Raw genomic sequence first — 12627 nt, forward strand, 5'->3', positions numbered from 1 at the left:
TTCTGCCACCATCCATGGGACTTTGGGAAATTTATACATTAACTTGCTCCACTTGGCTTGTTTAAAAACAGAACTGTGAGAGCTAAAATGCCATAAGAAGACATGGAATGGAGGAATCAACGGTGCTTACAGGAAAACACAACTGCTAACTTGTATTAAGTTGTTGGGTAAAGGAGACATCATGGGTCAGGGTTAGATACGAAGCACCGAATGGGAGGCAAGACTGAAGCACGGAAGCACGGCCTGTCAAAGGCTAAGTGACAGTGCAGCCCTGAGGCACAGTTCAATGTATTGTAAATGCACAAATGCAGTATTTTTAAAATTAGCATACTTGCTGTAGATATTCAATAGAAAGCAGATTATAAAATTTAATTTGAAATAGAATTAGCTTGCTTTAGTGTGTAATCATCACAGTTTATAGCTGGGATATGAGAAAAGAATCCCTAGTCTTTGCTGGTTTCTAAGTTCTGGAAGATGGAAGGTTACAGCGCATACCTTACCATGTTCTAGAAGATTGAAATAGTGTTTAAATTGCACATCACACTTCCCAGGAATAATAGCAATAGGTGTTATTGCTTATACATTGGCAGAACAGAGTGCTCAGATAAAATGTCAGCTTTCTGTGGCATTCTGCCATTTATCTATTTATCTATCTATCTATTTAGTTTTAATGTCCTTAGACCTTAGTCACTCCAGTACGCTACCCAGGAGGAGTGTTTATGAAGCCACTGTCAGTCTCTGTTATGAGACCTCACTGCCGTACTTAGGAACATGTTACCCTATGAGCCCTTCTAACTGATACATAGCTCTTTGTGGAATAGTACAAATATCTACTGATGGAGGAGAACCTCTGGAAACAGCATAATTCCCTTCAAAAGCACTCTAAACATTTTACAGTGGCCATTCTGGTCCTGTTTTTTATTAAAAACCAAAATCTTTCTCCTAACTATCTTTTTTGAGAAGCAACTGATAGACTGTCAAATGAAATCTCCCAAGAAGGATGCACAGTAATGCTCACCCACTTTTTCTTCTCTTTAAGAAAGTTCCTTTATGCCATGACCTAAAGCTGTCTCCATTCTTCCCCATCTGAAATCAGTTAGGATCAGGTACTAACAAATAATGTAGTAACAACAGCAGCAGCAACAAAAACAATATACTTTATGCTGCTATTATTCAACTCTGGGTAAAATCAGCCATTTTAAGTAAGCCTTTAAAAAATATTTAAAAGCTTCCTGCTTTTTTGAGGTAGTAAAATTATATTAAATGTTATATAGTAAAAATATTTTATATAAATGACAGATCATGCACTGTCTCAGGACTATTGTTGTCTATAAAATGGGCATAATAATGTGGCAACTGATGTCAGAGCCCTGTAATCTCTGCTTTCTGATTCTGGCTGGTCCAGCTAACCAGCTAGCTCCAGGGATTATTTCTGACTGTCCGGTTCTCAGATTACAGGTGACTGTCATGCATGCATGGCTTTTTATGTAGGCTTTGTGATCTAGATTCTGGTCCGTATGCTTGGATGGCCAGTGCTTCATCCACTGAGCCATCTCCTTAGCCCTATTAATTTTTGAATGACATATAATGTCTATGTAGTCATGAGTCATACTATGGCTTGATTTATGTGCATATTGATTTATTAAATATGACTAGCTACTAAGGAGAGCAGAGTGAAGGGGACAGGGAAAGGTTAGTCAGAAATACAGTTAGGTAGAAAGAATGAGTTCCGGTGTCCTTGGCATAGCAGAGTGAGAGTGTGGTTAACAGTAACACATTGCATATCCAGAAATAGCAGATGCAGCCTTGAGAGCTTTAAAACTATTATTTGCATAGTTTTTAAGCAACTTATTATAGTACAAGCTATTTCTTATGTTTTCTCCATGTGTGCTCACATGTACGCATGTGTACACAAGAAGACAGCTCCTGGTGTAGTTCTTCCGTCTTCCCATTGTGTTTAGTCCACCTTAGTTTTATGAGATGTGGGTTCCCATATTTTTATCTTAAATTAGCATTTTATATAAAAGGTTTCGACACTTTATATACTTTGTTTTGTTGTCTATTTTGTGTATCGTTAATAGGCTGTTATTAGATGGATATGACTTTGATCTTTTATTGAAAACGGATAATTACATGTAATATTATGATATGTCATGTGCATCTATTTTCTGTTTTCCTAGGCTGCTCTTTATGGATGTGGCTGCTGGGCTGAAAATACTGGAGCTCATAGCCCCTACTCCACAGCTGTGAGTACCTCAGGTATTTGCTGCTTTCATGGCCACTTTTCATGACTACAACACTGTCAGTCATTTAATAATTTAAAACCAGTATTTTGGGACAAACATTTATGAGAGTACTGATGCATGAAAAATATCATTAATATTGGAGAGGTTTTAAAGATTGCTTAATTTTCTATCATAAAGGCTTTGCAAACTTTATCATGACAACCCTGCTATTATCTATAACTTAATTATATTTTAATATCTAATAACCCACGATAGTCATATTCATATAACAAGTAATGTCAAAGCAGCAAAGTATTTCAAAAATTATCATTTAATCTCTTGAGTAAGATGTTGACATAAAACTTGCATGACTTGCTTCAGAATGTGTACCTGTAACGTTTCCTCAGACTGTTCTTCTAACAAAATACAGAAAACTTTTTGCATGTGTTTTAAGAAAGTTTATCACTTAGTTATGACTGAAGTAGAATAAGCATGTCTAGTGTGGAATTTGTGTCTATGTGTGAGCGTGTGTGTGTGTGTGTGTGTTTGTGTGTGTGTGTTTGTGTGTGTGTGTGTTTCTGTGTGCTGTAGGGATGGGAAATAGGGGTGTGGGAATTTATTGGGTAGAGTAACAGCCTGTTTCCAGGTTTTTATAATACTGGCACCATGTTTACTTGAAGCCTTTTCTTTTTATCTGGTGATGCTCCTGGGGGACAAGGCCAGTGTGGGCTCTCTCCTTCCCACGTATCTCTCAAGCTCCAGTTCTGTTGGTTTTCCAAACGGCTCAGGCTTTTATCAGATCCATGCGACACAGACGTGTCTTCCTTCCTCTCTTTTGACTCTTCAGTTTCTGACCACATTGGTTTTTGTTGTATAATATAATAGATTGCTCATGCTTCCTGCTATACTATCATTCTGTGATTTACCATAGTGTACAGTGTATTAGTAAATTATCACAAGCTGTTTGAACTCACTGAGGAGCTCTTTCTGGTAGTACAGACTATTTCTTGTGTTTTCTCCATGTGTGCTCACATGTGTACACAAGAAGACAGTTCCTGGTGTAGTTCTTCCGTCCTCCCATGTGTTTAGTCCACCTTAGTTTTATGAGATGTGGGTTCTCATATTTTTATTTTAAATTAGCATTTTATATAAAAGGTTTCGACACTTTATACTTTGGTTTGTTCAGGGCTGGGCTGCGCCTTCCCCACTTGATACCCACGTGTGTTTACCTCAGAGTGTCCTCTCAGATCCTTCCCCACTTGATACCCACGTGTGTTTACCTCAGAGTGTCCTCTCAGATCCCTTCACCTGGAATGGGCTGGTTCCTTACGCACCGTAGGTAGGGAATAGAGAATGCTAAAACAGCCCAAAAGGAAGGTAGTGTGGTATCCTTTTGAATGCAAAGAGAGTAAATAAGATAAAAAGAAAAACCTAAATAATTCCCAAGATGCAACAACAGTTTAGCCATGCCATTGAAGACCCAGGCGGAGCCACCCAGGAGATGCTCTGCCTGAGACCTCTCCCCACACATTCTCCAGCTGGCACCTGTCTGCTGACTGTTACAGGGTCACCCACTTTGCCCAGTCAGTTTCTGCTGGTTGCTGTCTTCTTCCTCCTCTTTTATTTTTTTAATCTTTCATGTTTCTGCACAGTTAAGCCCAGTTCTTCAAAACAGAAATCATGACTATCATGGACATTTTCTGTACAAAACATCTATAATACAGGAATTGCCCATTAAAGCATAAAACTTGGTGGCCTTGAGTTTTAAATTTCTTTTCTTCTTTGACCTGCTTCATTTCAGCTACCTTTATAGGATTTTCTTCCTCTTGGAAACAGTTGTGGGGCTGCGTTCTCCTTTCTTTGTATGAGAAAGAAAATATGATTGTGAGTTATTAGGCTATTAGGCAAAGTTGATATCCAAATTAATAATGAATTGTAAACATCCCAGTGTTAAAGTAACTTTTATTCACCTGATTTAGTTGTTGTCTGTGAGGCTTACTGCCTGTGTCTGCTAACCTAGGCCTAGTCTTGGAAGCTTCTAGACTTTGTACCATCTAATCTAGGTCTAGAATGTTTTCAGCCTCTGAGTCTTACTGCTTAATAAGTTCACCCTTTTTAGTTTTTTCTGAACTCTTGCTGGTTGGTTCAACTCACCTGTTCTGGCTCAAACTCCTCCTTCCAGTCAGTTCTGTTCAGGCGTTCAGTTGAGTCAGTGAGTTGAGAGGCAGTGCAGTGGAACTGAGTCTGTGGCAGTTCAGACTGTGGAATTCAGAGATCTGCATGTCTCTGTCTCCTGAGTGCTAGGATGAAAGGCATGTACTACCATGACTGGACCTAAGCTTTTCTTTACCTGAAACTGGCTCTGTACTAGGGGTGCTGAAGTCTCCTATTATTAATGTGTGAGATTCAATGTGTGATTTAAGCTTTAGTAATACTTCTTTTATGAATATGGGTGCCCTTGCATTTGGGGTATAGATGTTCAAAATTGATGTAATCTCGGTGGATTTTTCATTTGATGAGTATGAAATGTCCTTTCCTATCTCTTTTGATTAATTTTAGTTGAAGGTCTGTTTTATTAAACATTATTATGGCTACTCCAGCTTGTTTCTTGGGTCCATTTGTTTGGAAAACCTTTTTCCAGCCCTTTACTCTGAGGTAATGTCTATCTTTTTGCTGAGTTGTGTTTCTTGTATGCAGCAGAAAGATATATCTTACTTTTGCTTCCATTCTGTTAGCCTGTGACTTTTTATTGGGGAATTGAGTCTATTGTCTATTATTGGGGAATTGAGTCTATTATCTTGAGAGATATTAATGACCAATGATTTTCCTGGTGTGAAGTTATTTATTTCCTGTGTTTTGTTGGGCTGAAGTTTTCCTTCTTGTATTTTCTGTAGGGTTGGATTTGTGGATATTGTTTAAATTTGGTTTTGTCCTGGAATATCTTGTTTTCTCCATCTTTCATGATTTAGAACTTTGCTGGATATCGTAGTCTAGGTTGACAATAGACAGGTCATCAAGACAGAAACTCAACAGAGAAATAATGAAACTAACCAATATAATGAATCAAATTAATCTATAGAACATTCCATCCAAACACAAAATAATATACCTTCTTCTCAGCAGCTCACAGAACCATCTACAAAACTGACTACATAGTTGGCCTCAAAACAAGCTTCAACAGATACAAAAAAATTGAAATAACACCTCGTATTTTATCCAACCACCATGTATTCAAGCTGGACTTCAACACCAACAACAGAACACCTACAAAGTCATAGAAACTGAACACCTCTCTACTTAATGACCTCTGGGTCAGGGAGGAAATAAAGAAATTAAAGACTTCTTAGAATTCAAAGAAAACGAAGACACAGTATGTAGGACACAATGAAAGCAGTGAGTGCCAAGAGGAAAATTCAGAGCACTAAGTGCCTTCTTAAAGAAAGTGGAGAGATCCTATACTAGCAATTTAAAAACACACTGGAAAGCTCAAGAAGAAAAAACAAAACAAAACAAAAAACAACAACAATTAAAAAAAAAACACCCAAGAGGAGTAAATGCAGGAGTCAAACTCTCTTCTGGTGCAATCTAATTGGTGTTCTGTGTGCTTTGTTTGTTTGTTTGTTTGGTTGGTTTGGTTTTGGTTTGGTTTTTGTTCGTTTGGTTTTTTCTGGCATCTCTTCTTTTAGGTTGGAAACTTTTCTTCTGTGATCTTGTTGAAAACATTTTATGGTCCTTGGAGGTAGGACTCTTAACCTTTTATTCCTATTATTCTTAGTATCCCCGATTTCCTAGAATTTTTGTGTCAGAATTCTTTTTTAGATGTAACGCTTTCTTTGACTGTTATATTTACTTCTTCTATTGTACCTTCCATGCCCAAGATTCTCTCTTCCATCTTTTGAATTCTGTTGGTGAAGCTTGCTTGCATCTGTTTGTTTGGTTTTGGTTTGGCTTGGTTTTCGAAACAGGGTTTCTCTGTGTAGCCTTGGCTGTCCTGGACTTGGCTTTGTAGACCAGGCTGCCCTCAAACTCACAGAAGTCCTCCTGCCTCTGTCTCCTTAGTGCTGGGATTAAAGGCATTTGCCACCATGCCTGGTGAAGTTTGCATCTGTTGTTTCTGTTCTCTTTTTAAATATTTTTTCTGTTGTAGGTTTTTTTTATTAAACATTTATTATTTTTTACATACACATTTATATTATTACACATATATACACTATACTACCTATAACAAGAAGAGCCATGGCACAAACAGGAATTATATAAATCTTACATTCTTAGTGTTTTGGCTATTTGTATTTGACAGCCTTGAAGAAAACATCTTTCCTATCTTGGTGCATCTGAAATTCTGAATATAAATCAGTCTCCATCATATCCTGTCATTATCAACTTAAAACATCTACTTAGACCTAAAAACCTCTTAAGCCCTAAACAACTAAGCTTCATAGTAAAACTAAGCTACCTAGTCTTCAACTCCATCAGAGACTTGAGAAGGAATAAACTTGATTACCTGAGTATGCTGGGAGTGTAGGTTAGTAGCTTCCCAAATGAGAAGATGACAGAGACAGTTTACTGCCTGAATAGTCACCCAAAACTCTCTATAATGTTGGAGCATTTTCTTTAGCCTTCTAGCCCAATATATCTGACACGCATATTTGTGAGGTAGGAACTATTGAGGACTTGCTTATTACTCTGTCTAGGTAGAGTTTCGCTGTTGACTTGGCTTGCATGTAAGCTTGCCCTTTTTTAGACAGAATTCTATCTGTGGTAGAAACAAGAAGATTTTCCCCAGTGCCTTGTTTGCCACCTTTGAAGCCATCTCCATAAGGTGGTTCTTTGATGCTCATCACTCTCTTTGAGTTAGGCTGGGTGTTGTCAGGAGTTAACTTGTCTCATTGTTAGTGAGTCTTTAAAATAATAAAAACATGTTCTGCATGTCTCTGAGGTTTTTGAAGACCTTATCTAACTATCCTACCTTATCTTCCTATAGAATTATATCTATCAGCTGCACCTAAGATGTATATTCTTGTGATAAAAGTAGACTAGTAATTGACATGACCATGATTTGATCAACTTTTCTTAATCTCCAGGATTCTCTGTTGTTTTATTGTTTCTCTTTCCTTTTTCAAGTCTTGAACAGCTTTATTAATTTTTCTCAGCCTTTTAATTTTGCTTTTCTGTATTTCTTTAAGGGATTTATTCATTTAAAGGCCTCTACCTGTTTGATTGCATTTTCCTGTGTTCCTTTAAGGGACTCATTAGTTTCCTCTTTAAAGGCCTCTATCATCTTTATAAGGCTGGATTTAAGGCCATCTTCTTGTGCTTCTGTTTTTCTGAGATATCCCAGGACGTGTAAAAGGATAGCTGGCCTCTGGTGGTGGTGCCATGTTCCGCTGGCTCTAGTTGATTGTGTTCTTTAGCCATCTGGCTGTCATTGGTGTTAGCCAATTTTTCCTGATGCAGGATTTTTCAGGGAGTCAGCCAGAACCTTGGGCCTACAGTGGAGCTCAGGAAGTGTCCTCTGCTCACCTCCAGTAGCTGTGCCTCAGGCAGACCTGAATGTTCTAGGGGTCCTGTAGGGCTCCTGCTGGCTCTGCTGCCTGTGCCCCAGGTGGATCAGACAGGTAGGGAATAGGCAGAGGAGGCTCTGAGCAGAATGTTGCTGAGGCCCCCTGCAGGCTTCTTTGGGATGGTAGGCCATGTGGCTCTGGGACAAACTGCATCTCACCCCTGCTGGCTGTGCCCCAGGTGGATTAGGCAGGTAAAGGAATAGCCAGAGAGGGGGCTCTATCACATTAATTTTTAAGACAGTCTTCATGGCACATTAAAAAGTGTTTCATACAATGTCAAAAATTAGCTAATGTATGTAGTCCCTTGTCTTTAGAAAAGTATGTGAACAAACTGAAGTCTGAACAGTTTCATTTTTCCTTGTCCACATAGCTCTCAATACCATCTGTTGTGTTTGCTTTGGTGTTAGCTGATGTCGTTGACACCGAGTTAGTTCATTGTTTTGGTGCTGTCCTCGTACCTGGATATTTGGAATAGTCATGAGAGTCTGTCTAACTGTGTCACTTTGTGAAAGAGATTCAATTCCTTTGGGATTATCTACTCACCAATAAAACCTTGTTTTTAAAAAACTTGTGGTGTGGAAATTAGAACAAGAACATGCATCATGAATTTGATCCTGCTTAGTAGATTGCTATGGCAAGTAAAGGTAGAATTGCACCACCAAGCTCTTTACACGCTCCCCGTGCCTCTCTGCTTTCCACTTTGCGTCTCCTGCAGGCGTTGGTTCTTGTTCACAGCATCCAGAATCATTTGAATGGGGACACACAGCAAGGTACAGCATTAAATGCCAGAACTGGAGGACGATAAAGCAGATTTCTGTTCCTCCTTTCTGTAGGACCATTTTTGCTCCATTCTTATTTTTCCCTGGGGCTCTTGTTATGAGGCTGATGATGGAAACACATGACAGAGTTGGGTGTCCAAGACATAGGAAAGGTGGACCACAGAATTTTGCAATTGTTTGTCCAGAATAAAAAAGACATGTGCCTTGGGCTATTGTAGAAAATCCAGAGACCTGGCCAGTGTTTTGGGTTTATGTATCTTGGAAGGTGATAATTGAAAATCAGAGAAAAAAATAGTTAGTTATGGTCTGGCTAGGGCTCTCCCAAGGCCAGACAGGCAATTTGGTTATTAGCCTGAGGAATAAACTGCAGCATCTTGTTCTCATCACTGGGTGGGGAGGAATGAGTAGGGGTGTGTATGTGACAGGAACTGCTCTTGCAAACTCTGACAGATGTGTTGGAATTATGGGATTCTGCAGCACTAGGGAAGGAACAGGGCAGTCACCTTAGTTCTTGTCCAGAGTCAGTAGTTGTAATTGCTCATTGTTAATAACACAATAGTAATTACGGGCCATTGCTGTGAGTGTAGTCAGTTGACATAGAAGAGATCCGCAGTGTATATCTGAGTTTACTGTTTATGTTCCAGTGACTGTGTGCCACATCTTTATAAAGTACACTATTATTTAATGCTGTTAATAGAAACAGACATATTACTAACTGAAGAATGATACAGTGTTTATACTTCATTTAATACACAGCTGTTACCTCATAGGAAAATAAGGAAATGGGGATGTTCCTTCGGTGATCAGTGTTTGCGTCACTGGTAATAAATTCACTCCCCATTTGGGCCTTATGTTTACAGTCATTTTTAATCTTAAATCCTATATCGCACTAATCCTTTGAACACAGTGTAAGCACAAACAGAATGAGCACATCTAGTTTTCACATGGCGCATAACAGACAGAAAACAAATGAGAACTGCTTCATTGAGAAAGAGTGGCGGTTCTATCACTACTATAGCTTATAGGGCAGCAGGAGAGGATAGTATATCTTCCAATTCTAGAACATTCTTTTATTTTTTCTACGTCCCCCTTTTTTTGAGACTTGAGTTTCAAGTAGGAAAAACTGGCCTTGAGCTTTGATTTGCCTGCTTCTATTCTTGAGTGCTAAAGATTACAGATGTGAACTCTTGTGTCTAATCAGGATTTTTTTTAAATATGAAAAAAGCACATTCAGAATCGATGAGTTATTAAAAAGTTTTTTATCATTGTCATCTTTTAAAATGAAAGTAAGCAACTTGTAATTTTTTGAAGTAGTTACTCAGGCTTATGAGAAAAGGAGAACTGTGGGTGTGTTGGCGTCGCTTGAATGCCTGTCCTACAGCTTTACATAGAGTAAGAAAACAACATTCCCCAGCAAAATTCTCATAGCTAAAACTTAACTTTCATTTACAAGTCATTGACAATGGAGAGAGCTTATTGCTTAGGGATTGAGGCTGGAATAGGAGGAACAAGCAGCGAGTGGGAAGTAAGAGGGAATGTGGGGGTTGAAACAGCTAAAATTAAGGGGCATTTGAGGAGTACCATGGAAACTTAATACAGTAAAAGGTTCCTAAAATAGATACATATATAAGGGCAATCTAAATGCAGGCACCAAAATGGGGGATTCCCCTTTCAACTCAAGGACCCCATCTGGTGCAAGCCCATGCCTTAGTCTCTATGAACTCATGTGTATCCATTTTGTTGATTAGGGGCCTTGTTCTCCTGGTGTCTCCATTCCTTCTGGCTCTTTCACTCTTAACTCCTCTTCTCCTGCAGGGTTCCCTGAGCTTTAGGGGGAGGGATTGATAGAGACATCCTATTAAGGTCCGGGTGCTCCAAGGCTTCTCACTCTCTCCATAGTGTCTGGCTGTGGCTCTCTATATTTGTTCCCAGCTGCTGCAGGAGGAAGCTTCTCTGATATTGGCTGAGCAAGGCACTGTTCTAGGAGTATAGCAGAATCTCATTAGGAGTCATTTTATTTCTGTTTGTTCTGTAGAACAGTAATATTTGGTTTTCTCTTGGGTCCCTCGGTTATTTAATCACCTAAGTGGTATCAATTATGGGTTTCATCTTAAGGAATAAGTCAGATCTGGTATTGGTTGGATACTCCCACAAGCTTTGTGCTACTGTTCCACTCTCATGCCTTGTAGATAGGACACCATTACAGACCAAAGGGCTTGTAGCTAGGTTGGTGTTTATGTTTTTCCTTTGGTAGCCTGCAGAGTGCCCTCTAGTGTGCTCATAGGGTGAAGGCTGTAGGTCAGGTGCCGTGAACCTTTAGTACATCTCTTTATGTTGTGGTAACCCCAACCATAAAATTATTTTCATTGCTACCTTTACAAGTGTAATTTTGCTAGTTTTGAATTGTACTGTAAATATTTTTGGAGATCTGATTTACCAAAGGAGAACCACTACTCTAGATAGCCAACTGCTCAACTTAACTTCTCATGAGAAGGTCAATGAGTTGTGAAGGTGCTATCTTCAGCAATAGGGCCTTACTGTTAATTTGTGGAGAGTAACCTGCGATCTCAAAAACAGCCTGATGTTTGGGGTTCCCATGGGACCCCTTTGGCTGACAAATCAATTAGATGTAACCAATTCCTGATACTGGAAGCTTCATTTTATGACAAGAGATGTCCAGATGGAACTCTTGTCTCCCCATTTTGGTGCCTTCACCTAGATTGCTCTCATCTATCTGTGTATTTTAGGAAGCTTCTACTGTATTTCCATACTACTCAAATGCCCTTCAATTTGAGCTCTTTTCCCTGTATTCCTGTTACCTCCTCTTTTCCATTTGCTCCTCCCATTTCAGCCTACCACCCTTAACTAGCAGTAGCTATGTATTCTACTTCCCTTCCCTAGAGCGATCTGTCCGTTCCTCTGTCACACTCCCTTATTTTATACCTAACCTCTGTGGTTCTATGGACTGTAGCTTGGTTACCATTGACTTTATTTCACATATAATTTATTATATATTCTATGTTATATGGAATATATTTTTATATTTATCATATATTATATTATTATATAGTCTATATATTATACATAGAACACACATATTAGCTGTCCATAGCCATGTGGATTTACTTTTGGGTGTCCAATTCCACTGAACAACATGTCTGTTTTTCCACCAGTACCATGCTGTTTATATTATTATAGCTTTGTAGTACAATTTGTAGTCGTGGATAGTGAAATCTTCAAATTTTTTATTACTTAGGATTGTTTTAGCTATGCTGGTTTTTGTTGTTTGGTTGTTTTTTCTTTGTTTCCATCTGAAAATGAAAATTGTCTTTTTAAGATCTATAAAGAATTGTGTTGGAATTTTGATGGTGATTGAAGTGAATCTGTGGAATGCTTTTGGTATGATGGCCAATTTTACTGTATTTTCATCCTACTGATCCTTGAGTATGGGAGATCTGTCTTTTGATATCTTCTTTCAATTTCGTTCTAAATGTTTTAAAGTTTTTATCATTCAAATTTTTTACCTCCTTGGTTAGAGTTACCCCAAGATAGTTATTTCCCTTATTTCTTTGTGTTTTATTCATTTTTTCCCCACTATTTGTGTTTTCATAGATTTCTTTAAGGATTTGTTCATTTATAATTTAAGGATTGTCTTAGTTAGGGTTTCTTTTGCTACAGTGAAACACTATAGCCAAAACGCAAATTGGCAAAGAAAGGGTTCATCATGAAGGTAGCAAAGACAGGAACTCAAACAGGGCAGGAATCTGGAGGCAGGAGCTGATGCAAGAGCTGTGGAGGGTGCTGCTTACTGGCTTGCTTACATGGCTTTGTCAGTTTGTTTCTTATAGATCACAGGATGAGCAGCCCTGGGGTCACACCACTCACAGTGGGCTGGGCCCTCCCCCATCAATCACTGATACAGAAAATGCTCTACAGCCTGGTCCATATGGAGGCATTTCCTTGATCAAGGTTTCTTCCTCTTGGATGTCTACTCTTTTTGTGTCATATTGACAGAAATCTAGCCAGCACAAGGACCTCTATCATATTCAAAAAAGAAAT

General features: G+C 38.8%; 1 protein-coding gene across 11 annotated transcripts in view; it reads left to right on the plus strand.

Annotated features, from left to right (window-relative positions):
- The window catches only part of TASP1 (taspase 1), a 218486-nt gene that overhangs the window by 102646 nt on the left and 103213 nt on the right, over positions 1–12627 (plus strand). For 10 of the 11 annotated variants that reach the window (XM_084774559.1, XM_084774564.1, XM_084774563.1 and 7 more), the window contains one exon: positions 2181–2259. In XM_084774559.1, the coding sequence (XP_084630685.1) occupies positions 2181–2259 (79 nt within the window). The remainder of the gene's footprint in view (positions 1–2180; positions 2260–12627) is intronic. The other variant, XR_014777659.1, reaches the window with a different exon arrangement.

The sequence above is a fragment of the Acomys minous genome (assembly GCF_964271855.1).
Source record: "Acomys minous genome assembly, chromosome: 3".
Classification (NCBI taxonomy): Eukaryota; Metazoa; Chordata; class Mammalia; order Rodentia; family Muridae; genus Acomys; species Acomys minous.